The 27443-nt window shown below is 45.2% G+C and overlaps 1 protein-coding gene and 1 long non-coding RNA gene across 5 annotated transcripts in view; one reads left to right on the plus strand and one right to left on the minus strand.

Annotated features, from left to right (window-relative positions):
* LOC308594408 overlaps positions 1–27443 on the plus strand; it is a 40185-nt gene that overhangs the window by 4724 nt on the left and 8018 nt on the right. The window contains exon 2 of the long non-coding RNA XR_014011447.1: positions 4359–4433. This is a non-coding gene — a long non-coding RNA (uncharacterized lncRNA). The remainder of the gene's footprint in view (positions 1–4358; positions 4434–27443) is intronic.
* Positions 1356–26567, minus strand: LOC308594250 (protein FAM47E-like). 4 transcript variants are annotated; one of them, XM_081207181.1, is made up of 8 exons: positions 25747–26046; positions 21683–22067; positions 19268–19422; positions 16439–16592; positions 11989–12168; positions 9991–10143; positions 8840–8917; positions 1356–1854 (listed from the first exon to the last, which is right to left on the minus strand). In XM_081207181.1, the coding sequence occupies exons 1-8, from the start codon at positions 25761–25763 to the stop codon at positions 1729–1731; spliced, it is 1248 nt and encodes a 415-aa protein (XP_081063307.1). In that variant the 5' UTR covers positions 25764–26046; the 3' UTR covers positions 1356–1728. The 4 variants fall into 4 exon arrangements, with proteins under 4 accessions (XP_081063307.1, XP_081063306.1, XP_081063305.1 ...); XM_081207180.1 differs by lacking the exons at positions 1356–1854; positions 25747–26046 and adding exons at positions 2451–2978; positions 23019–23106; XM_081207179.1 differs by lacking the exons at positions 1356–1854; positions 25747–26046 and adding exons at positions 2451–2978; positions 22907–23062.

Raw genomic sequence — 27443 nt, forward strand, 5'->3', positions numbered from 1 at the left:
GGTGGCCAAAGTATTGGAGCCTCAGCTTCACGATCTGTCCTTCCAGTGAGCACTCAGGGCTGATTTCCTTCAGAATGGAGAAGTTTGATCTTCTTGCAGTCCATGGGACTCTCAAGAGTCTCCTCCAGCACCATCATTCAACAGCATCAATTCTTCGGCGATCAGCCTTCTTTATGGTCCAGCTCTCACTTCCATACATCACTACTGGGAAAACCATAGCTTTAACTATACGGACCTTAGGGTATGCTAAAATGTATGGGGAAAGAAGCGGAATGGAGTACAGTGGTGGTTACATTAGAGAGTGGTGAAATCCTCACCCCACCCTGTGCAGCTCTTTCCCCCTCTAGGTGTTTATTCACATCAGCATTGCTTCAGTTCGGTTCCGTATGTGTACATACCAGGGGACAGTGGTAGTGGGGTCAGGACAACTTAGGAACATTTAAAGGACTCCAGTTGATGTGAAACTTGTTGGGCAAACAACACAACAAACAGTAGTATCTCATAATGAAGAACAGGATAATGGATAATGTCATGTGAACACAGTGAACACATAGAAACACAGAACTGGAAACACAGTGAGTGTAAACAGGGGTGTGAACACAGCCTTGGTCTCCCTGCCCCCCATCCTATCAGTCTCAATAGGAATCAGCCACTGCTGCTAGGATCCAATAATAATGCTAAGAATAAGAATAAGAATAATTTAATATTTATACCCCGCCCATCTGGCTGGGTTTCCAAGCCAGAGGACAGTCCCTTTAAGGTCCTCTGCTTCTCAGGGACGCAGGTGGCACTGTGGGTTAAACCACAGGGCCTAGGACTTGCGGATCAGAAGGTCGGCGGTTTGAATCCCCGCGACGGGGTGAGCTCCCGTTGCTTGGTCCCAACTCCTGCCAATCTAGCAGTTCGAAAGCACGTCAAAGTGCAAGTAGATAAATAGGTACCGCTCCAGCAGGAAGGTAAACGGTGTTTCTGTGCGCTGCTCTGGTTCGCCAGAAGCAGCTTAGTCATGCTGGCCACATGTACACCGGCTCCCTCGGCCAATAAAGCGAGATGAGTGCCACAACCCCAGAGTCGGCCATGACTGGACCTAATGGTCAGGGGTACCTTTACCTTTACCTTACTTCTCAGGGAAGGGATGGCGCCTACTAGGAATGATCTGGCCCCAGAATTAGAGAAATAATGCCATCCTTTTGGGGAGCAAGCTGCTTATTCAGAGTTCTTTAGGGTGTTGCAACTAATTGGTTCACCCTGCAATTTCATGGGTTAAAATTGGGACAGAACATATGTTTTCTGTCCCCATAATAATAATAAATATTCACACTACATTGAAGAACAAAATCAAGTAGTAATGTTGGTCAAGCTCAGAGACAAAGCTTCTTTTATTAGGTACAGCCAGTATTTAAAATGCAGTATGTAAATTATCATGTTAAACAACAGTTACACTCATAATACATATACTAAGTTTCTCCTATATATAATGTCTGAATAATTCTCTCTGCTACCCCTGTAATAGTAGACATTTTAGTGGCCAATTTTTATTTGAATTTTATGGCCTCACCCATTTCCTTAGTTAATTTATCTATGTGTGTAACAAATTATGCTTGTCTCTGCAGTTTCTGATGAAGGGAAGTGTGAGATCTGGAATAACTTTGGCAAACTCTTTACAAGTAACTTTTTGCCTTGGTTTTTCGAAAGGAAAAACAGGCACTCGCTGACCAGGACTGATTCTTAGAAGACTGAGGAGGAATTCAATCTCATTTCTTCAAGGGTCTTCATAGATAATCTCCCTGAGGAAGGGTCATCCTCCTCTAATAGCTTGGCAGAATTATTTGCAGCCAACATCTGCAGAAGGAACTGAAGCAGACAAACACAAGAATTATCATGTTGCCATGGCAATAAGCTACATAGGGGGCTGCAACTTTTTCATGGTAAATCACAACTTAATTGTATTTTCTGTGACATATTAGCCATTGTCTGATGACTACATCGGTTGTTACATCAATGTAAGAAACAAACTTGCTGTGTTAAAGTAAAATTGGTAACCAGCTGAGACAGCTTTCACGGTGTGTGTGGTTTGATGGGTAAGCCAGTGTGGTCCAGTTAGTATTCTGTTGGTCTAGGGCAGCCTTGGCCAACTCCATGCCTTCAACAGGTTTTGGATTACAACTCTTGTCAGCTGAAGTTGAAGCTGATGGGAGTGCTAATCCAAAACATCTGGACAGCACCAAGCCTGCTTTGGGAATTTAGGAAGTTTTCTTTAACATCTTGTGCTAGTCAGAGTAGTTGCAACTCTTATGCTGCAGATCAGCTTGCAGCCACTGCACTGTGCATGTGGACCCCAGTTAGAGAACCTCAGAGGCAACAATAAGCTTGGGTGGAAAGTCAGGAATGAGGAGACTTAATCAGGGCACAGCATTCTTCTCTCAAAAAACTACTTACCGGTATTCTAACTGGGCTCTATGCAAGCAGCCCCCTCTACTTTCCAAGTTAGGTATAAACCTTTCCCCTTCCATGCCACTTTGCTAACAGATTTTATTTTTCTTGTGCAAAGAGATCTCTCTCTCTCCCTTCACACCGAGTATTCAAAAGCTGTGACAGCCTCATGGTGCAAGATGTGCTTTATGACTTGATTTTGCTGAATGTATAAAAACAGGCTCAAAAACGAAAGTAGTGCAAAGAGACAGGATCAATAGGAAAGAAAATGTATGTGGATATAACCACACACTTCCAAGAATGATCTAAAACATTCTTTATTCATGTTACAAGTAGAGACCGGGTCGGGGGAAACGGAGGAAAGGTTTCCTTTTCAAATAAATGGGAGGAAAGCAAACACTTTTCTTGAACTCCTCTAGTTTAGCTTCATGCAGCTCCTTCAGGTTCTCGGATGAAGATCTCTTCAAGTCCTTTGCTCCAGTCTTCTTTGTCTTAGTTTTCCCTGTTAGATCGCCAAACCTTTTGGGTTTGTAAACAGCTTTGCCCTATCACGTATAAATGTGCATTAATATGGTCACAGGGAGGAGGTTTGGAAAGGAACGGGGAAGTTTTTGGTATCACATACCCCCTTAGTTTCTAATGGTAAGATACCCATTTAGCATGTCTACCATACTGAAATGAAGTGGAGCATCCACACCAAAAATGTAGAAAGCGGACCCAAAACCTTATCTGCATAAGAAAGCTGCTATAGGGAATCACTTGCAGGATTAGGAAAGTGTTAGGCAGAAATGAGGACCTGAACAAGCATCTAAATGCAGCCATCTATTTCTATTAGGGAGACACATGTTCAAATGCACATCACTGTCCACATTCTGGCACAACCAGAATATTGTGGGGTGGACAGGTTGGGTGCTTGCCTTGATGCTTAGCTGAAGTGGGTACTAAGTTGAGCTGAGTCTTTGTTATGATTGATTGATTGATTGATTGATTGATTGATTGATTGCCTGCCCTTCACCCTAAGGTCCCATCGCTACTCACAACATTAAAGCACAATATTAAATATTAAAATCACAAAATAAGGCGGGTGCTAAAAATACATAGCTGTTAATCTTCCCTTTTTTTTGCGGGAAATTCCCTTATTCCAGCACCATTTCCCGCTGCTTCCCGCTGCTATCCCGGATTGTTAGATATCCCGTAGACTGTCCCCGGGACAGGTGAGGCTGCTGATCCCTTATTTTCAAATCTGAAAGTTGACAGCTATTGTAAATATATACACTTCAAGTGTCAACAGCCAGGGTAAAGAGGTGAGACTTCAGCATTCTCTGGAAGCTGTATAATCAAAGTGCCAGGCAGAGGGAAAGACGGAGTCCCACAGCTTAGGGGCTGCCACAGAGAATGCCCTCTCCTGAGCCATGTTTTCCCTCTGGGGGCAGAGGAACAACCAAGATTGCCCCTCTGCTCAGGGCTGGCCCAGGATGTTTTGCTGTTTCAGGTAAAACAGAAAATGCCACCACCTCTTCCTCTGCCGTGCCCCCGCCTCCCCCAGTGTGGAGGAAGAGGAGGAGGTGGGCACAGAGAAAATGGGAGTGGTAGCCAGGTACAAAGGTGGCACTCACCTTCAGAGGCTAGATCTTCCACCGAGGAAAGTGCCTCAGCTCACTTTGAACAGGGGGGCAGCTGGCAACAAAACAGGACATTACTGAGAGGCAGCTCATGGGCGTTGCTAGTGAGGCCAGAGAGCAGGAGGCCCTCTTACACTGTGAGATTTTGCAGCCCAGTTTTGCAAGCCACTCAGTTTGGCAACCCTGCAGAACTGGCCACAGAGGAGGGGCCGCAGTCCTCCTTGCCCACTCTTTGTCCTCAGGTTGGCCCTGGGCACAGTCTTCCAAGGATAAATACTTAAGGGGCTTTGTTGTGTTGTGCAGGTGTCATCTCCAAGAGGAAGGTTGCTCGCCTGCCTTCTTCCCACCTGCTACGAAGCACTACCACACCAGAACATTGTGAGTAATTATTCCAGTTGGTGGGTCTTTAACTTGATGGGAGCAGCACAATTGTTGCAGCAGAGACAGACGGTGTGGGATGTTTCCTTCAGGAACAGCCAGGGGCAGGGCAGAGTGTGTGTCAAATCAGCCCATTGTGCCTTCAGGGCCCACAGGGACTTCTTGTTCTTCTTTGTGTTGGTTTTTTGTCCGCTTTGCAAAAATGCTTGAGAATGCAATTTATTCTGCTTAGGGCTGCCACTGTTTTATAAACAGGCACTTTGTGACTTTGGGAGCTGCATAACAAGCAGAATGACTGCTGGCATAGCATAGTGCAGCCTTCCCGAACCTTGTGTTTTGGACTACAATTCCCATCAGCCCCAGTCAGCATGCGTCCAAAACATCTGAAGGGCACAAAGCTGGGGAAGGCTGGCAAAGTGGTTTATGCTACAATCCTGTAGGGATGGAAGTTAACCTGACACCCCATGGATTTTCCCAAATTAGGTGAAAAAAGATAGGTCGAGTAGAGGAAACTCTCCACAAACACCTCATCTAAAAGCAGCTTAATGGGTGTAATTCCCATTAGAAAAATGGTATTGCAGGGGGATAGGGGAAGTTTATTTTCCCCCTTAATGGCTAATTTGTATTCTACCTTTCCTCTTAACATAGTAGCGTTAGGTGTAAACAACATTTAAAAGACAATAACCCATAAGTAATTAATTAAAATAATTAGAACCAGAAACAGCATGGCAGGTAATTAAAAGATCAGGTCATCATAAAATAGCAAGGGGGATATTCCTCTGCCCTCGCTGCTTCAGCCACAGTCCACTTGCCCCCATCCCCACATGCACAACTGCTTCAGTGCAAAGAAAAAGATACCCAATCCACTGAAATGTTGGCTAAACCCAGCTCTAACCAAAAATTTAACCCAGGGTTGATACCTCTTGAATACTCCCAGTCCAAACTCAATTTGCAACTGATAGTCGTGTTTTCACTGTGTTCATGATTCTTAATTGTTGCAATATTTCTTATCCTCACCATGAATTCTTAACTTTATTGTTTTATTGTTTTATTGCTTAATAGTGAGCGATATGGGCGGTTTACAATGAAATACGGTACAGTAAATAAAATAAAATTACTCTACAAGAGTATCATAAAATATATACAGGCATTCTCCGTCTTAAAAATCCTGATTCAGAGAAACAGTCTTGGACCACCTTGCTTCTAAAAGCCAACAAAGCATGACAGCTGAACTGTCTTCATCAAGGAATTACCCAAATGTGGGTGCCACTACCAAGAAGATTCAGTCTTATGCCAGCCCACTGTGCGTGTGATCAGTGTTATCAAAGGCTGGCGAGAGAGCCAGGAAAACCAGGAGGGATGTTGCTTTTTCTATCCATCTCCCGGCAGAGGTCATCCATCAGCTTGACTGTGGCTGTCCCCAAATCAGACTGTGATAAGTTCCTGTTCTTTGGATCAGCCTTGCAAAACTGTTTCCACCCTCCACTACTGTATACACCGAGGCCATTTCACACATTGTGTTGCAACGCACCCACATTTGTCACCACTCATACATTTAGCAGAATACTGTTGCTGTTCATTGATCCTTATGCATATACCCATGCAACGCATGTGCTTGTGGCCATTGTGCCATCATTAGTGCACACTTAGAATCAGAGTTGGAAGGGACCCCAAGGGTTCATAGTCCAACCTTTCTCAACCTGTGGGTCCCCAGATGTTGTTGAACTACAACTCCCATCACCCCTAGCTAGCAAGGCCAGAGCTCAGGGATGAGCTCACCCCCATCGTTCTACCCGGACACTGAGGTCCAGCGCCAAGGGCCTTCTGGCAGTTCCCTCACTGCAAGAAGCCAAGTTACAGGGAAACAGGCAGAGGGCCTTCTCGGTAGTGGCACCCCCCCCCCCCGTGGAACGCCCTCCCACCAGATGTCAAAGAGAACAACAACTACCAAACTTTTAGAAGACATCTGAAGGCAGCCGTTTAGGGAAGCTTTTAACGTTTGATGCATTCCTGTATTTTAATATTTGGTTGGAAGCCATCCAGAGTGGCTGGGGAAGCCCAGCCATATGGGCGGGGTATAAATAATAAAATATTATTATTGTAGTCCAACAACATCTGGGGACCCACAGGTTGAGAACCGCTGATTCTAGTCCAACCCCCTGCAATGCAGGAACACGCAGCTGGCGCGTACGGGGATCGAACTCGCGATCTTGGCATTATCAGCAGCACCAGGCTCTAGCCATGTGAGCTAACCGGATGGCCTTGCTGGGGGGGTCTTAGGTGCGCATAACACAAAATGCAACGTATGAAGCAAACTGTAGCCTAGAGTGCAAGGTGAAGTGGCACAGGTGTGGGTGGGTGTGCAGTATCTCGGAGAAATGGCCTGGTTTAATACTCCTCCCTTCCTGCCCCTTTTCTGCAAATCACATCTTTGTGAAGGTGCTTTGCAAAAAAGAAGCAGCTGCCTGTCTAATGCGACATGTGGCTGCATCGTAACAAGTAGGGGGGGCTACCCTTCGTTTCCATATTACAGCCCTCCAGTTTATTCCCTGCCAAATTCTGCATGCCTCCAGATACCAGCAGTTGTCCTGTTAATATCCTTTTGAGAAATGCATGGTTGTCTTTTTAACACCAAAACAAACACAAAGGGTTATATTTAACTGAGCTTCATGCAGAGTACACACACTGAATGAACACCGGAAATCTAAATTGTATACAGCCATGTGAACTTGTATTATTTAGATTGTGTTTTTGTTTGTAGTTGCAAGTTTTTAACTATTGTTTTTAATATTGCATTTTAAATGGCTGTCACCCGCCCTGGGAACTTAGAGGGAAGAGTGGGTAATAGTATAAATTAATCAAGATAGCTAAGTTGTTGTTGTTGTTGTTGTTTAGTCGTGTCCAACTCTTCGTGACCCCATGGACCAGAGCACGCCAGGCCATAGCTAAGTTAGGCCCTTTAATTTCAGTGGGTGTACTCTGAGTAAAACTTAGTTGACAACCATCCATTAGGAGAAGAGCGAACCAGTACAACACAAAAGCACCTAAAAAACACTGGAACTGTTGCGCTTAGGTTCTTCTTGCGAACGTCCTCTAGACATCTGGTTGGCCTCCATGTGAACAGCATGTCGGAGTAGATGGGCCTTTGACTTGATCCAGTAGGTTTTTTTTTACATTGATATAGTCTTAACAATGACAGTTCTTAAATAGGGAGAGGGTTATGTTAGGCGATAGTTTGTACTGTATATTGTTTCAGGAAACCTGCAGTGTGTTTGGTCAGCAGTGAAACAAGAAGAAGAAGAAGAAGAAGAGTTTGGATTTGATATCCCGCCTTTCACTCCCCTTCAGGAGTCTCAAAGCGGCTAACAATCTCCTTTCCCTTCCTCCCCCACAACAAACACTCTGTGAGGTGAGTGGGGCTGAGAGACTTCAGAGAAGTGTGACTGGCCCAAGGTCACCCAGCAGCTGCATGTGGAGGAGCGGAGACGCGAACCTGGTTACCCAGATTACGTGACTACCGCTCTTAACCACTACACCACAAAAGGAAATGCATAAGAAGAGCCTAAGCTATGAGCCAATAAGTCCCTGGTTTGATTCTCTACCATTAATTAATTGATCTGATGGCCATTAGCACACCTCTGTCAGCATTAAGGGGATAGTAATAAATAAAACTGCCTTGCCCTTACAAGGTCACTAGGAGAACAACTGAGAAAATATATATCGAGCACTTTGAGCACTCTTGTGCTATGTAAATGCTGCAAGTTCCCATACCATCTCAAATCATTATCTTATTTCTTCACATAGTGGATAGTTAAACTATGGAACTCCCACATGATATAATGAAAGCCACCAATTCGGCTAATTTGCTTCTGGGCAACCTTCTGGGGGCCAGTGGTGGCCAGGGCCAGAGGCAAAGGGGGGGGGCAGAGCAATTAATGTAAATTTTACCTTTATACAGTAGGCTACTCTCTACACACATGCACACACCCCTCTATCCTCCATCCAGACAAGCAGCCGTCACAAGGCAAAAATACTCAAACGTGTGAAGCATAGCAGGTGAGGGGTGTGGCCTCAGGAAGGTATGGTTAGATAGGGGTGTGGCCTAGGTAGAATCTCAAGGGCCAGACAGAGAGGGCTGGAGGGCCAAATCTGCCCCTTGGCTTGAGGTTCCCCACACCTGCTCTAGACCAGACCTATACAACCCATCAGCCATGAATGATGCCTGATTTTGCTGCCTTGACTGCAAAAACAATGGGTTGTCAAGCACTAGTAAGTCAAGTTAGGCTTGGCAGGTCACACATGGTTGGGAAGGTTTGATGTAGCCACATAAAAACACTGCCTTTACACAGCTGCAGCTGCTTCAGTTCTGATCTCTAGTTGTATCACAGAAAGTGGGATTTGCTCACCTGAGGCTTCCTGTAGCCTTTCCTGTCAAGAAATTGCTCAAAGGCGTAGATTGCATGGAACCCACTTGCCTCCTCCACCTGCAACAATAGATTTTACTAATTTCACACAGGAAAGGAATGTTCAGACACTATTTTCCGCATATTCAGGTTTACCTATATCATTGCCCCTGGGAACCAGAGGCGCACCAGCACACCTGGATAATTTTCTTACAAATAAGATAAATAAATTTTGTGGTGCATTTTCCATTCACATTTATTATTTTGTGTGTCAGTTTCTGAATTGCTGCTCATTCAGAAACTTTGGAACTGTTTACTTATACTTGTTCACTGCGACTTCAAAAAGTACTGTTTCTATGAGTGAAAATCTTAGCCACCATGCATCAAATTCCACTTACTGAACTTTCATATCACTTGACAACACATCAGCTAGAGCTCTGAAGCTGCATTGAGTGGTGAAATTTCAACCCACACTGCCCCCCTCTATAAATAGGGAAATCCTGACAGATACCCAAGGACAAAATCCGTGACACCTCATGTCAGTTGTGAATGGCACAGATGCATTCAAATTACCACTTTTCATGTTTCCCAAAGGCCACCAGTGCCTGCTTTTTGTCACACAGAAAATGAGTTCCTTGAATGCATGTGTCTATTCAAAACTGAGGCAAAGTGAGTGCATTTGGTATCTATGTAAAGGTAAAGGGACCCCTGACCATTAAGTCCAGCCGCAGACGACTCTGGGGTTGCGGCGCTCATCTCACTTTACTGGCCAAGGGAGCCGACGTTTGTCCGCAGACAGCTTCCAGGTCATGTGGTGAACCAGAGCAATGCACGGAAACTCTGTTTACCTTCCTGCCAGAGCGGTACCTATTTATCTACTTGCACTTTGATATGCTTTCAAACTGCTAGGTTGGCAGGAGCTGGGACCGAGCAACAGGAGCTCACCCCGTCGTGGGGATTCGAACCACCGACCTTCTGATCAGCAGGTCCTAGGCTCTGTGGTTAAGACCACAGTGCCACCCGCGTCCCACTGGAACCTATCAAGCACAAAAACCTTACTGGCAGATGGCTAAAAATTACTGACATTTATTTACCTCATGAATGCCCTATAACAAGACTTGCCCAGCATAGAACACTATGGGCATTTTCATTACCTTTGGGGCCGCCTTCTTCTTCCTTAAATCCATAAAGGATTGCAGACATACAGGGATTTCTTCCTCATCTCTGACTTTTTTCTTTTTCCATTTCTTGGGGGGAAGATACCAGGCTCCATATTTAATCTTGTCCCATTTTGGCGGATGAGGTGTCTGATAGGCAAAAGAACAAGGGCACGGTATTAGGTGGGCGGTTGTTTTTTTGCCATGTCTGTCATTTTATAAATACAGTGGTACCTCGGGTTAAGTACTTAATTCGTTCCGGAGGTCCGTTCTTAACCTGAAACTGTTCTTAACCTGAGGCACCACTTTAGCTAATGGGGCCTCCCGCTGCCGCCGCGCCACTGCTGTGCGATTTCTGTTCTCATCCTGAAGCAAAGTTCTTAATCTGAGGTACTATTTCTAGGTTAGCGGAGTCCGTAGCCTGAAGCGTTTGTAACCCGAGGTACCACTGTACTCATTTTGTGCTTACGTCTCACCATAATGGCATAAAAATTACTCACCATTCATGTAGTCTTGTTGGTTTGGCATGCAATAGAGTCTGGTCCATTAGGGCAAGTGCAGGGGTTGCCTCACCAACGTCACTCTGCCCCCAGGCAACCCCCCACCCCCTGCTTGCCTTCCAACTTGCAACCAGCCCGTGGGATGGCATTGCCTGTTGGCTTCCTCCTCTGTAGCCTCAGTGCTGCCCTTGCAGAGCTCAGCAGAGAGGATGTTATGTTCTGAGTTGAATAGGATCCAAAAGGCAGCAGTCTGATTGGTCCTAGAATAATAGGATTCAGAATGCAGCAGTCTGATTGGTTCACAGGAGCCACCCAATCCAGCTCCAGGTGGAAGTGAATCCGCAACCTGATTGGCCTACAGGTGAATCCTGGAATTAGCCAATAGCGTGGGGCCCATTGTGTAAATAATGTATATAAAGCAGACATTCTGGGGGAACTTCCATTCCTCCTCACCACTATGAGCTGAATAAAGAGCATGAAATCCACTCTCGACTCTGAATATATTTCAGAGGAAGATGCGACAAAACTAGAATTAGTTGACTCTGGCTCTGCCCGTCCTTGACCTTGGCTCCGCCCACTGTTGGCCTTCTTGCCTTCCACTCTACCAGCCCCAACGAGCACTACCCACCTTCGCTGGTATGGATGGGGAAAATCCTGGTGCAAAGCTAAGAGGGAGGGGAACACAATGTTTTGGGGAAAGATGTCACTTTTCCCCAAGGAGAGAACAGTCCCCAAATGTTCCTTTACAGGGGGGAAATACGGCAACATTAGGGAGCCACCTGCATTTCTGTGATATCTGCAACCTTGATTGCACCAATCCTTGCCCTCACCTCAGACCTATTTGTGTGCCTAGAAAAGCAACCAAGGAGCAAACGTACTTGTGCCCATCAGGCTTGAAGGTTAAGGATCAAGAAAGGACACAGGGACTGCAGACCATCTTAAGGGCCAAATTTCCCTACATATTCCCACCAGTTGGTGGACATTTTCCTGGTATCTAACGAAGAGAGAAGCCACCAGCCTGCAGATCTCTGCGAATGCAGTACTACAGAGTTCCCAGCAAGTGGCAATCTAAGAACACTGTTCTGAGTAGCAGAAATGCCAAACAATTCATAACCCTCCAGATATCCTTTGGCTTGTGCATTCATGATGGCTTGTGATCATGACGGTATCAGGCCAGTTATATGCAATCTGGCTTTCAATACTGTTTTGCACCTGCAGAGATTTCGGGGCAGCCGTACTGCTTCGTTTCCAAACACTGCATGTCCTGCAAGCTCCTGTTGAAATTATTTTTGCAACATAAATGTTCTGGTTTATTTTTTGTGCCACTTTTGTTGTGCTGTAGTGCAAGAGTGCCCCTCCAGATGGCAATAATATGGCAACACTGAGGAAACACTGTGTGGAAGCTCCACAAGAGTTAAGCAACCACTCCTTTCCCACTGCCATTCCTTTGCTCAAACTCACAGCCCACTGAAACTGGGATTTTCTTGCAATTTACCTTCATAGAGTTCTTGATGGTTTGCCAGTCCGGACGGCGCCCCAGGCACTCCTTCAGCTCTCCTGGCACATTGTAAAGCTGCACAATTTTCATGGGCGATGACGTCTTGGATTCTGATTCGTAGCTTGTGTCAAACAATTTCATGATGGTGGCTTCGTCAATGTTATACTTTTCGACTCCCTGGAATTAGATGCCCAAGAACACTTTCAGAAGGCAGCTATTTCAATCATTTCAAACACTCTCTAAGGAAGAGAATAGTGGTGAGCTACACATTTCAGCAGATGGGCCTGGAAGAAGACTAGTTGTATCACCGGCTCTAATAGTCACAGCTTTTAGAGCAAAAACCTTGGCCTTTTGTTTCGCCACCGTTAGGTCACGCTGATTAATTGTGGGCATATGACTGCAGTCTTTTAGGGTGCTCTGCATTCACAGATGCACTCAAAAGACAGCAGGTTACTTCAGCAGCAAAGAGTTGTTGGAAGAGTTTGGATTTGATATCCCGCCTTTCACTCCCTTTAAGGAGTCTCAAAGCGGCTAACATTCTCCTTTCCCTTCCTCCCCCACAACAAACACTCTGTGAGGTGAGTGGGGCTGAGAGACTTCAGAGAAGTGTGACTGGCCCAAGGTCACCCAGCAGCTGCATGTGGAGGAGCGGAGACGTGAACCCGGTTCCCCAGATTAGGAGTCTACCGCTCTTAACCACTACACCACACTGGCTCTCCAGTGTATGTTTCGTTGTATGGAGGAGTCACTTACTGGTTCACATGGAGAAGCCATTTTCGGTGGTGCCCAGTGATGGAAGTGTGGACAGCTGTATTGAGGCAGCACCGAGTGTTGAAATTTTGCGCCTTTAACAATTTTGTGCTGGGGCAACCTCCCCATGCTATAATAATAATAATAAACATTTATTTATACCCCGCCCTTCCCGGTTCAAAAACCAGGCTCAGGGCGGCTAACAACAAATTTAAAACACTTTAAAACACTTAATTATAAAAGCAGCATAAATACGGTATAAAAACATCAGTAACAATAAAAATCAAAAATCAATCAGATAATCCCCAGGGCTAGCTGGCTGAATTGGTCCTATTTGGGCCAGCGAGGAGACTAGGGGAGAATTTGCTGTGGGGTCTCAGAGTGGGTGATCTTCATAAAAAGGGGAGGGGAAGGGAAGAGAAGGGAAATAAAAGATCAGGCTGAATTCAAATTAAAGGCCAGGCGGAATAGCTCTGTCTTACAGGCCCGACGGAAGGAGGTTAAATCCTGAAGGGCCCTAGTCTCATGGGACAGAGCATTCCACCAGGTCGGAGCCACCACTGAGAAGGCCCTGGCCCTGGTGGAGGATAGTCTGACTTCCTTAGGGCCTGGGAGCTCTAAACTATGGTTATTCATGGACCTTAAGGTCCTCAGCGGGGCATACCAGGAGAGGCGGTTCCATATGTTACTGCTCCAACATTCAAAATCATACTTTCCTTGCCTGCAAGCTGAAGTGATGTAATATAAGGGGGGCGGACTTTACTTCTTGATTCTACTAGTCATCTGCCCTAGAGGAGATGACTAATGAGACCTGAACATGAAGTCACTCCAAAGATTTCATTGGATAACACTGTATCACCCACCTTCCTGCCTCCAAACCACGTTGCTCCAGAGAGCACCCAAAATCACATGCAAAGGGGGGGGGAGACCACAAACAAACAAGTCATCACTAGAGAAATAAGAATCTAACCCTTCACAAAGCTCAGCTCTTCCCGTGGGACTGTTCCAGAATGTTATCTCTCTTAATTTGGAGGAGGAAGCATCAGTTCCTGTTAATTTATATACCAGAACTGGTTGAAAGCAAAACGTTTGTTCTATTCTTTCCCCTGTTACTTTTTTTAAAAAGTATTTATTAAAGTTTTTGAACATGTGTGCAATAAATAAACAGACAACTACACGACAGAACTGTATGGCTCACATTATGTAAGCTATTGTTTATGCATCTAAGTACTCAGCTGTAATAAAGAAACAAGTGGGAAAATAGCTAAATTATACTGGCACAAAGGGACTCGGGTGCTGCTGTGTGTTAAACCACAGAGCCTAGGGCTTGCCTATCAGAAGGTTGGTGGTTCAAATCCCCGCGACGGGGTGAGCTCCCATTGCTCGGTTCTGCTCCTTCCAACCTAGCAGTTTGAAAGCACGTCAAAGTGCAAGTAGATAAATAGGTACCACTCCGGCAGGAAGGTAAACAGCGTTTCCGTGCGCTGCTCTGGTTCGCCAGAAGCGGCTTAGTCATGCTGGCCACATGACCTGGAAGCTGTACGCCGGCTCCCTCGGCCATTATAGCGAGATGAGCGCCGCAACCCCAGAGTCGGCCACAATTGGACCTAATGGTCAGGGGTCCCTTTACTTTATACTGGCGCAAAGGCCCACATGTGTCTGAGTAGCAGGAACTGTGAGACTGCATTGCCTTAAAATATGCAAATTATAAGATAACCAATGTTCCAAAACCACATCGTTTTTTGGGGCTCCACACAATGCTCTATTATACTGTATGCAGTAAGTTTTTTTCGCTAATGCTAAAGTGCAGACTTTAAACCACTAGCTCTACATCCTGCTGCTATTTTTTCGAACTTCACAAGACTGACCAAGTCATGCTGCACATGAATCACACTGGAGACTTTCACTGATATTGAATTAACAAGTTTCTCAGTTCCTCTTTCCTTTTGCTTTTTACTCAGCAGCAGAACAAAGACTAAGAAATGTGTCAAAGTTCCCCTGACCATGCATTTTTGTATTCTGATTTCTGAAAGAGTGAACAATTCTCCTTCTGTTTAGCATATTATTAATAGCTAAGGATGCTTTGAGAATCCAAGTGGGGGATTAATATTGCAAACAAATGGTTCCAACACCCAATATTAAGGTTACTGGATTTTATGCCGAAAGAGTAAATCTAAATTAAACGAGGAAAAATATGGACTGACAATTTGATGCCAACGATGTTGTGTAGGCACTGCAAAAAATTGCCTGTGTAAGAAGCACCCATCACACATTAACACTCTTCTGGAAACACAGCGGTATGACTGCATCCCCAGAGGTGAACTCCATTGTCTCTCAAGACAGATGGATGTCAACAATAACAACAAGCATACTAAAATAAATAAGGATATTACAAACATATCCATTATGCTTAGTGATGTGGTGGTGCCCTATTTTGTGCTAAGTTTTAAATACTGCACAGAGACTGGTCAAAGGACTTTACATTTATGGAAGATGAACACAGAAACAGCTATCAGGTGGGATGCTGAAAAAATTCTGTGTTTCGTGAAAGTAGTCTTTCAGTCTGTTTTCAGCCTGAAAACAAATGCAAATATAAATCAGACCACATCCACCACACTTCAGAATGTTGCTCTATCTCAGGCATAGGCAAACTCGGCCCTCCAGATGTTTGGGGACTGCAGCTCCCATCATCCCTAGCTAACAGGACGAGTGGTCAGGGATAATAATAATAATAATAATAATAATAATAATAATAATAATAATAATATTTATACCCCGCCCATCTGGCTGAGTTTCCCCAGCCACTCTTGGCGGCTCCCAATCAAGTGTTAAAAACAATGCAGCATTAAATATTAAAAACTTCCCTAAACAGGGCTGCCTTCAGATGTCTTTTAAAAATAGGATAGCTGCTTATTTCCTTGACATCTGATGGGAGGGCGTTCCACAGGGCAGGCGCCATTACCGAGAAGGCCCTCTGTCTGGTTCCCTGTAACCTCACTTCTCGCAATGAGGGAACCGCCAGAAGGCCCCTGGCGCTGGACCTCAGTGTCCGGGCTGAACGATAGGGGTGGAAACGCTTCTTCAGGTATACTGGGTCGAGGCCATTTAGGGCTTTAAAAGTCAGCACCAACACTTTGAATTGTGCTCGGAAACGTACTGGGAGCCAATGCAGATCTCTCAGGACCGGTGTTATGTTGTCCAGTCACCAGTCTAGCTGCCGCATTCTGGATTAATTGCAGTTTCCAGGTCACCTTCAAAGGTAACCCCACGTAGAGCGCATTGCAGTAGTCCAAGCGGGAGATAACTAGAGCATGCACCACTCTGGCGAGACAGTCCACAGGCAGGGAGGGTCTCAGCTTGCGTACCAGGTGGAGCTGGTAGACAGCCACCCTGGACACAGAATTAACGTGCGCCTCCATGGACAGCTGTGAGTCCAAAATCACTCCCAGGCTGTGCACTTGGTCCTTCAGGGGCACAGTTACCCCATTCAGGACCAGGGAGTCCTCCACACCCGCTCGCCTCCTGTCCCCCCAAAACAGTACTTCTGTCTTGTTAGGATTCAACCTCAATCTAGATGACCCTCAGGGTCCTTTTGGACTCTATGATTCTATGACTTTTGTGAAGTCCCTCATTCTGGATCAGCTGAACCCTTGATGGTTTTGCCCTGAAGTCTTCCATTGCACCTCTCTTAGCTTACCATTGAGCTGACCCACTCAACAAACTCCTTCGTTGCACGCTTTACATTCTCATCCAAGGGAGGAATATAGGCTATTTGAGCTGCCTTTTCTCTCTCACTCACTTCTTTTTTACTAAACCACGTATAAGGGTTCTTGCTTTTAGGCGCCCAGGGCCTAAAGAGAAATGAAAAATACATCATGATCATCAAGTTTCTGTCACATGGAATTGATTACATTTCCCTCCCTCCCCCCCCCCGCATTTAATTGAATGGGGAGGAATAACATAGTGACGACTTTATTTCCAGATGTTACATGACTTCACCACAGTGGATAGTGAGGGGAATAATGTAACTTTTTGGTGGAAGAACAACTGCAGCGGAACAGAAACAGTGGTGCATGTGTTGAATATTGAGCAAAATGGACAATTATGCCTTCTTATATCCCAGAACAAATCCCTGCAAAAGATTCCCAGAGTTTCATGTGCAGGATCTGGTACTGTAAATGATCTGGCTTGAGTTCTGCTGCTAACATGGGCCATGCCAGATTTACATATAAGCTGAACAAGCTATAGCTTAGGGCCCCACTCTCTTGGGGCCCCCCAAATAAGTTAAAGGGGGGAAAAACTGGATGCACATTTCCAAAATATAAGATAAAAATAAAAAATAAATAAAAACTACATACAGTAAGAGTGTTTTGTGTTGTGTTACTTTGATAAAATACATTTTTTGTTATGTGCAAATGGCTTTAGATACTTATTAGCTCCATCAATTACCATATAGCATATATTCAACACAAAAACAGCAACAACAACAATTTATTGTTGACAAAGGACAGCTGGACATATAAAGGGCCCCATTACCTTCAGTAGCTTAGGGCCTCATCACACCTAAATCCAGCCCTGACCATGGGATGCCAGTTACCTTGTTCCCACATTAGTCATCAGAGTTATCCAGCTTATCTTATTTTCTTATGTGGAAATGCTATAAGTGCTGTATGGCAAAGAAAGATGTTGGCGAGAAGTCATCACAATCATAGATTCAGGGGAAAGGCAAGGAGAGCAAAATGAGAAGTGGCAGACTTTTGAGAGATTTATTGTGGCTTTGCAGTAGCTTTAGAGAAGGGAAACTCTTGCAACATTGCCTGCTTATAGATAGGATCAGTTTCTATGGGTTGTGTCAAGTTCCCAGAGGATGCTCTTAATGAGTGGTCAATAAAGGTCAAAATAAGTAAATAAATATGGGCCTCAAAATAAGCTCTACTCTGTTTATCTCTCTGTTGCATCTCTCTCTGGTTACAGGAAAATAACCAAGCTGTGTGCTTTCCATGTGGCTATATGGGTTTCCAAGGCAGATTAAAAAACTGGGACAGGCACTTAGCATGGAATTCTCCATCTTGACAATCCCAGCTACCATTGCCAGATCCCAGAATGGATGAAGGTAGTTGGTGTCTAGGAGAATAGCGTTTTTGCTGACTACACCACAAGCATTCTTGATATGTAGCTTCCAGGAATTCGGCAGTTTGTTTTGCAGCCTGGGCTAAGTAGGGTGGGTTGGAGCAAGCGATGGTACTGCTGACATATCCCTCAGCTACAAGACTGCCCTGTTAAGCCATATCTCCTTCCACCGCTCCTTATGAGAAGATGAGAGATTGCATCATCGTCATCATTATTTAAAGTGAGACATAGAAGCATCATACAAAATCAAATGTTTTGAGGCACACTTGACTGGTCATGCAGAAAACCCAACAGACATCAAGCTGTTTCTAATGGTTCACCTCTAAGCGAATGCACCTCTGTATTTCATCACACCCAAAGGCGTACCTAGGCTCCCTTCTGTGCTTGGCAGTGCCTCCGAAGACCATGGACCAGAAACACAAAGTTTGCTTTTTGCCACCTTTCAGACTCTGCCAGCAATTTCCTCCATGGCCATCAGGGTTGGGTCCGCTCTGCTCTGTTCAGCCTCTCCTCCTCCTCCTCTATTAGTCCATCTGTCTGAGTGTGCAGACAGGTAGACGGGGTCTTGGCCACTCTGAACCAGAGTGGAAAGCTGTGATTTCCATGCCCACTGGGCCTGTGGCCATGGGAGTAGCTAGGGGGGCAGCTTCCTTCCCATCAATTAAATCATAAAAAATACTTAACTAACTGACTGACTGCATCAATAGTTAAAGCTATGGTTTTTCCATTAGTGATGTATGGAAGTGAGAGCTGGACCATAAAGAAGGCTGACCGCCGAAGAATTGATGCTATTGAATTATGGTCCCGTGGACTGCAAGAAGATCAAACCTCTCCATTCTGAAGGAAATCAGCCCTGAGTGCTCACTGGAAGGACAGATCCTGAAGCTGAGGCTCCAATACTTTGGCCACCTCATGAGAAGAGAAGACTCCCTGGAAAAGACCCTGATGCTGGGAAAGATTGAGGGCGCAAGGAGAAGGGGACGAAGGACGAGATGGTTGGACAGTGTTCTCGAAGCTACCAGCATGAGTTTGACCAAACTGAGGGAGGCAGTGGAAGACAGGAGTGCCTGGCGTGCTCTGGTCCAGGGGGTCATGAAGAGTCGGACATGACTAAACGACTAAACAACAACAACAACAACTGACTGCATGACAGATAACACAGTTCTGCCCCCCCTAACATAAAGCCTGCCCCCTCCTAAAATAAATCCTGGCTATGCCCATGGCTGTGCCCTTGGTGAGGGCCACCCTAGCCCAACCCCTAGGTATGGCCCTGGTCACACCGCAGTCCATTTCAAAGGAGCAGAAGCTTCAAAGTCACCCCAGAGTTAACAGGAGATCAGTTTAGGGAGGGATTCTTTCGCATTACACATTTCACCTCCTGCGACACTGTACTCACGGGGTTACTTGGCTGAAGCCTGACTCTGACTTTTTGGCGTACTGCTGCAGCCGATGCTGAACTGTAGGGGGAACCACTTCTGTTTTGCTATAGTCAGGTGAGCCTCTGGCCAGATGCATCTCAGGGTCTAAGAGCTTCACCACGTCCTGAAACATCTGTGGGTAAAGCAAAGGGAAGGTGAGGCCTCAGAAATGTGGCTGCAGAAACCCAGACTTGCAATTACATATACACGCCATGTATATATTTAATCTCACAGCTTCAGGGATATGATTTTGAACAGTTGGGGTTGAGTCGTTTTTTTCCTTTTCAATTCTCCATTCTCATTCAAGTGCAAGGTTTCTCCTGCACTGTTGTTGTTTTATAATATTTTGATTAGTTTTAATTAAAACAAACATCATATAAAAATACACATTGAAAAGAAAAAATTAAAATAATAAAACGGTAACGTTTTTCATACTGTTTATACAATTAATGTAATATCCAAATGTGGGATTTCTTAAATCCCTTGATTTCCCTCCGCCCTCTCCATGGTTCCATTATTTCGTTATTAGTTCAGGCATGTCCAAATTGTATTCTCCATCTATTTGTATCTAATTCTATCATTTGGAGTTGAGTCTTGGTCCTTGCTAGGGATGCACAAAACTGTCAGTTTTGATTTCTCTCAGTTTCTCATTCTTCAAAGCTTGAGTTCACTTAGCCACATTTCTACATGTTTTGTTTTAGTGTGAATTTCTCCTAGCATATATGCTAGGATGTAATGTTCCCTAACATAATGCATATTTGTCTGTTCTTTTCACTAACATATGCCTTCTTATGCACACAATATACTGTTACTCAGCTGGAGAACTGCACTGCAAAATCTGAACAATTTTCTGAAGGAGGCTGTGTTTCATTTAGCAAATTGTTTCAGAATGTGCCAATTAGATAGGCTCATTTTTAAACGCAAGCTAAATCACTTCCCACCCTCCCTCTGCCATCCCTAGAGCCTTGTATAGCCCTCTCCCAACCATTAATTTGTTTGCTTAAAAGATTTCTAACTTGCTCTTCAGTGGCATTTCCAGGGTGCCTTATAAAAAGTAAGATAAAATACAAAAATAAAACACATTTAAAAAGTAATTAAAATAATAATGATAATAAATAATAATTTAAAAAATTAATTTGCCCTCCCCGGACAGAGCCAGGCTCAGGGCGGCTAACACCAGTAAAATTACAATAAAAACATAATGGGGGGGACCAATTTAAAATACAGGTTAAAATACCATTTAAAATGCAGCCTCATTTTAATAGTAGCCCATAGATCAAAACCATAAGGGGAGGGAAACATAAGGGTCAGACTGAGTCCAAACCAAAGGCCTGGTGGCCTGTCTTGCAGGACCTGCGGAAAGATGTCAAGTCCCGCAGACCCTAGTCTCTTGTGACAGAGCGTTCCACCAAGTCGGGGCCAGTACTGAAAAGGCCCTGGCCCTAGTTGAGACCAATCTAACCACCTTGCGACCTGGAACCTCCAAAGTGTTGTCATACACTAAAGAGCTTTGGAGAATAAAAATATATTGGCCTGGCCCTCGATAAGTAACAGTGTTGGTGCCTGGCAGGCCTCTTGGAGGAGGGAATTTCACAAAAAGGGTGCAACGGCCAAGAATACTCTGTCTCTGATTGCCACTACTCTCGTTACTGGTGGCAGGATTACCTGGAGGAAAGCCTCTGAAATTACCTGAATATATGGGTACATTGGTATAGAAACAGACATTCCTTCAAGTACCTGAGTACATTATTTCCCTCAGTAGATACATATGTTGTAAAGGCCAACCAACTTTTAATGCATCTACCCATTTTAAAAATACCGTGAGTTTCTGTGTAGGCTACACAGTCTTTTTGATACCAGTAAGTGATTGAAGCAAATGTTTGGTGCGGTTTAACTCAAAGAGTTAAAGTATTTGCCCCCCCCCCCTTCCTTGGCTATAGGTAAAGGTAAAGGGACCCCTGACCATTAGATCCAGTCATGACCGACTCTAGGGTTGCGGCGCTCATCTCGCTTTATTGGCCGAGGGAGCTGGTGTACAGCTTCCGGGTCATGTGGCCACCATGACTAAGCCACTTCTGGCGAACCAGAGCAGTGCACGGAAATGCCGTTTACCTTCCCGCCAGAGGTACTTGCACTTTGATGTGCTTTTGAACTGCTAGGTTGGCAGGAGCAAAGACAGGGCAAAGGGAGCTCACCCCGTCACGGGGATTTGAACCGCCGACCTTCTGATCGGCAAGTCCTGGGCTCTGTGGTTTAACCCTTCCTTGGCTATCCTTTGGTCAAAAAGTGAGAATGGGAAATGTGAAACTGAGGGTCAAGGAACCTGAGACTCCCCCTTGTGATTGAATGTATATTGGTGGAAACTTGTTGATGATGATGATGATGATTTTTACCTCTGGGGGCAAACTGTCCTCCAGATGAGGATACAGGGCAAGTGGATGTTGGGCCAGGCAGCGCTCAGTCTGTGCAATGTACTCCTTTTTGGCTCTCTGAGAAGCACTGAGCTTGGAGAACACAATGTCGCTTCTGGTCTTCATTCCCGTGTCTGTATATGGCACGAGCTGTGAAGGACCTGGTTTTTTGTACTCTAGAATTACTGGTACGGGCCCCTTTTTGCCTCGGATGATGATGTTATCAGAAGGGGGAGGGTAGCCATTTCTGAAGTCATCCAGGCCACTTTTCAAAAATCTCCATCGCTGGCCATTGAGGGCATCAGAAAACTTCTCTTTCTTAGCGACACGCTCTTGAAAGCACTTGGTAGCCAATCTCTCCTTATACCTGAAAGCAAAGCATTACGGTCAACACCCGAAGCAAATCAGTCCCAGCCTGGATACCCCAGACTGTGCTAGAAATCAACTGGAGACTCTCAAGTGGCGTAGTGGGTCATTGGGTCTGGCTGATAACCAGAAGGTTGGTGGTTCGAGCCCATCCAGGGATGGCTGTGGACAGCATTGCATTGCATTGGGTTCCAACTGTACAATTCTAGGATTCTTTGATTCTATGGGTGTCCCCACAGTATTCACCTGAGCCATTCCACCACAGTTATTTTGTGTTCTGCTCAGAATTAGCATTTAATTGGACTAGATGACAGAATCATAGAATCATGAGAAGACAGGAGTGCTTCCAGACGGTTGCGATTTCTGGGGGGAATTCAGTCATATACCAGCAAACTAATGAATCACCCCACTCAGAACATTTCAGAGAAATATTCAGCTTTTACCTAGTCATTAGCTGGCATTAAGGAAGTATCTTCCTTATTACTGGATAGGCCAGTAATCTAGTAACAAAAGGTATCAACCCTTTTCTGAACAAATATTAGGTATCCCTATCCTGGTCTTTTTTTTTTTTTTTAAGGCTAAACATTTTCCTGCTTAAAAAAATAATAATTAAGAAACAGGTTAACAAATACATGGTTGGTTAAGTCAAAGTACAAGTTGTTTTCCCTTTACTGAATTCAATCCCCTTAAAGAGAAACAGTTAAAAGTTAACCCCTTTTGCAATTTCTGTTCAGACCACCAATGTTAACAATACAGAAATACAAGATTCAGGAGTATCACAATTCTTCAGGCTCCAAACCCTGTTTGCTGCTGACAAAGCACAAAAATCTCAGAGCTCACATGGTTCCTCAAGTGCCCATAAGATTATGAGATTCATTGACATGGTTAAACCAAGGATATGAGAGTCGCACTTTGTGACATCAGAGCTGCATTGTGGAAAGAGGTAATTTACATGAGATAGTTCAATTGTCTTCACTCCTTTGGGACAGGAAGTATTCAAAAACATGTTTCTTGCTGTCCTAAAACACTCACAAAATAATCGCTGTCAGTTACACTCCTTTGTGAAGTCACATTTCTCGTGAGTAAATAGTCAGGGAGGAAATAGGCTTTATGCAGTGTTTTCTTTTAAAAAAATGTTTAGGGGTACTCTCACTTTGGCTGCTCCCCCTCCCCCTTGCCCCCTTCCTTCCCCCAACCCCCGGACAAGGGACTCGAGGCAGCGGCAGTGGCACTGAGAGGATGGGAAGGCCCCTGGCGATGGCGATGGCAGAGACAAGTGTTCACTAGCTGGCTCTAGCCTGGCAAGAGGAGGAGCGCCGTCGCCTCCATTGCAGCCACCCCAGACCCCCCTCCCTGGGCACCAGCAGGGAGAATGACAGAGCTCCAGTCTGCGCTGCTACTGCGGAGACAGCTGGGATGTCTGTACATTGGTCAAGGCAACACAAAATGTTTAGGGGTACGCATCCCCCTGTGTCCCCCCAGAAAAAAGCACTGACTGTATACCAGATCCTTCTAACCCCTCAATCCAGCAGATATAAAGCAGGCTAGCTTCCTGTGTTGAGATGACCGTCTGAGTGATGGGCAATTAAGAGAAAGGAAAGGGGGCTCTGTGTGAGATGGCAAATGTATGGGGCGCCCTTCCAACTCAGAGAGAGAGGGACAGCGTCTGAGATTAGAGTTGAAAGGGGCTGTGGTGTGACCTAGAAGTAAAGCAGCAAACTGGAAAGAGAGTCAGAGCAACTTTGAGAGCAATGCCTGTTTGAATCCTGTTGCAGATAGGTAGCCGTGTTGGTCTGTCATAGTCAAAATAATTTTTTTCCCCTTCCAGTAGCACCTTAAAGACCAACTAAGTTAGTTCTTGGTATGAGCTTTCGTGTGCATGCACACTTCTTCAGATACGTGACATCGTGTGCATGCACACGAAAGCTCATACCAAGAACTAACTTAGTTGGTCTTTAAGGTGCTGTTTGAATCCTGTTTGAATCCAAGGCTGTGGCTTTGGGAGAAACAAGACCTTTTTGGGGTGTTGATGCTGTGAACCCCTCCCTCGGAGGCTCAGGTTGTATATACAGTGGTACCTTGGGTTAAGAACTTAATTCGTTCCAGAGGTCCGTTCTTAACCTGAAACTGTTTTTAACTTGAAGCACCACTTTAGCTAATGGGGCCTACCGGTGCCGCCGCGCCGCTGCAGCACGATTTTTGTTCTCATCCTGAAGCAAAGTTCCTAACTCGAGGTACTATTTTTGGGTTAGCGGAGTCTGTAACCTGAAGCGTCTGTAACCTGAAGCGTATGTAACCCAAGGTAGCACTGTATGTGTAAATAAACCATTTATCATAAAGACACGACAGTCTCCGCTGTGCCTCATTCCCAAAAGGAAACACAGACCTTTGGTAAGTATCTGGAACCCCTGGGATCTCACAACGCTTGGAGAGTGGAGTGGTGTACAACAGCATTTAAAATACAGTGGTACCTCGGGTTAAGAACTTAATTCGTTCTGGAGTACCGTCCTTAACTTGAAACTGTTCTTAACCTGAGGTACCACTTTAGCTAATGGGGCCTCCTGCTGCTGCTGTGCCGCCGCCACATGATTTCTGTTCTCATCCTGAAGCAAAGTTCTTAACCCGAGGTACTATTTCTGGGTTAGCAGAGTCTGTAACCTGAAGCGTCTGTAACCTGAAGTGTCTGTAACTCGAGGTACCACTGTATTTTAGGCCTTTTAGTGACAAACCTCTGTAAGGCAGCTTCCGTTATAGAAATGTTAAATCACAAACCAGTCACAATCAAACATTATACAAAATCAAACGCAATCAAATGTTGAGTCTCTGTGTGTATTACAGAGAGAGAGAGAGAGAGAGAGAGAGAGAGAGAGAGAGAGAGGTATAGCTAGGCCTGCAGTCATAACATTTTGCACCAGACCAACCAACAGCTTAAAGATGATACACTGTTCCTAGCACCATGTAACTCTTCAGGCATATTGCACAGTACAAAATAACAAGATGTAACCCTCTACTCATGTCCATTTGGCTTAAGCCCAACATTTATCTATAGCTAGAGGGTGTGTGCATGTGTGCAAGGTAGGGTTGCCATACGTCTGGGAAAACCTGGACATGTCCTCTTTTGGGGGGGGGCTGGCAACATGCCCATCCAGGCAGATTTTTACATTTTAAAGGAAATGTCTTGTTTTTCAGGGCTTGGGTTCAGGCAGGGGCTGCTCTACACACTGAGGCCGCGTACAGGCACGGCGGCTGTAGATTTGCTGTTTGGAAATGCTTTTACTGTATGCTTCTATGTTTTTCTTGCTGTAAACCACCTTGATTTGTTCTTGCGATATAGCAGTATACAAATAAAATTAATAAATAGAAAAGAGACTTCCCAACTAGTGGAATGGATGTCTGAGCACCGTCAGGAGGTAAGCATCTCTTAAAGCAGCGGTTCTCAACCTGTGGATCCCCAGATGTTGTTGGACTACAACTCCCATCATCCCTAGCTAGCAAGGCCAGAGCTCAGGGATGATGGGAGTTGTAGTCCAACAACATCTGGGGACCCACAGGTTGAGAACCGCTGTCTTAAATTGTTCTGGAATAACTGCCACGCCAGCTGCTCATCATCACAATACAAGCGTTTGGATCCCTGCAGAAACACATCTCGTTCAGTTCTGCGGAGTACTCGCTCGGCTCACCCTGGGGGGTAGTTCATGGTGATGGATGCAAGGGCTCTTGCAACTGTGGATGAGATGAGGGCTCAGCTGCGAGCCTCTGCTTCTCCTTCGGCCAGGCAAGGCAGAACAAAGCAGCGCTGTGAGCCTCTAACTTCCAGCAACCAGTTCAAAGCCAACCATTCATTCGTTCTCATGCTGGAAAGACTCTGGTTGCCAGGAGACAGTGGTGGCCAAGCTGTGGCAACAGTTGGCGGACTAACTGCCACAAAGGCTCTGGCTTACATTCTCTGAACCAGTGCTGAAGCTAATTCCCCTCTTCCCCATATTCTCTCCTGCAAAATTTGATGCTAAATGTTCCCTAGATATTGTGGCAAGTTAAGTGGGGGACGTGGTAGAGATGTGTAAAATTAAGCACGGTATGAAGGAAGGAGATAGAGAGAAGGTATTCCCCTCTCAAAGTACTAGAACTTGGAGATGTTCCGCTAAACTGAATGTTGGATGGTTCATGCCAGGCAAAAGAAAGCACTTATTCGCACAGCACACAGCTAAGCTATGGACTGGCTGGATGTTGAGAAAGGGTGGGAGACACCAGCTAGGGAACCCCCAGGGGAAGGCGGCTCTGAGCCAGGGGACTGGTGGTGGGATGACGATGAGTGTCAGAGGGAAAAGAAAGGGAAGACTGGGAGGAGGAGGTGTCGGAAGCTGAAAAGGCAACAGGGTTTAGTGAGCAGGAAGAGCCTGTGCAGAGAGCAGTCCAGAATCAGAGGCAGAAGTGGAGGGGGACCAGGAGACAGAGATGAGGCAGGCTGCTGAAGAAATCAGGGAGTCAGCCCCTCCTGCTGTGACCAGCTCCTCGCCTCCCTACTCATCTCTCAGAAAACACAGAGAAATGATGAGCAAAGAGAGACAAGACAAAGGAGCCTCAGGCTGCTGGGGAAGGAATCTGGGGAGGAGCCTCGCTGAGGCAAGACCTGAGCCGCTGTGCTCATTAGGCCTGACACTCCTGTGCAGATCCTGTTTTGCTCATAAGGAGTTAACTCCAGCTTGCTTGGTGTGACTTACTGCTGGCTTGCTCCTGTCAGTTATGCACGTTTTTGACATTTCACTTACTTTGCATAATGCGGTCTGCAATTTGCAATGTGTTATACAGGACAAGGAGTTGTGCAGGACAAAACTGGAAATCTTTTTCCACTACCCCTGTGGTGTCTGAGAGTTTAGCAGGCATTACCCACATATTAACAAGCATATTTTGCACCTGGATGTATATTCTTAGAAAGAGGGATACTATACCCAATACCACATTCTGGATTGTAGTTTTCTTGTGTTGCTGTAGAATGGTAACCTACAGAGAGGCCTGATTATGCATGTATGCTCTTCAACTGATGCTGAAATAATTCCATATCTCATCTGCTAACAGGATCTTCTACTCTGTATTATTGTACGCTGCTCAGGCTGATATACTTGAGCTGCCAGTTTTGCAACTAGAAGCTGCCTGTAGGTGTTAACAGTGAGATAATGCAAATGACAGGTGAAAAGGGAGGGGTTTTTATAGAAAGTATCATTAAGGAGTTTCCCCTGCACATCTGGTTTGCTGACCCTTGAATCTAACGCACTAAGACTGCGTTATTACATACATTATTACATACAGAATTAAGTCACACAAAACTAAGCTGGAACTTCTGAATAAAGATGACTAAGATTTCTCTGTGGTCTTCTTT

The sequence above is a fragment of the Podarcis bocagei genome, assembly GCF_964188305.1.
Source record: "Podarcis bocagei genome assembly, chromosome: 9".
NCBI classification, from domain to species: domain Eukaryota; kingdom Metazoa; phylum Chordata; class Lepidosauria; order Squamata; family Lacertidae; genus Podarcis; species Podarcis bocagei.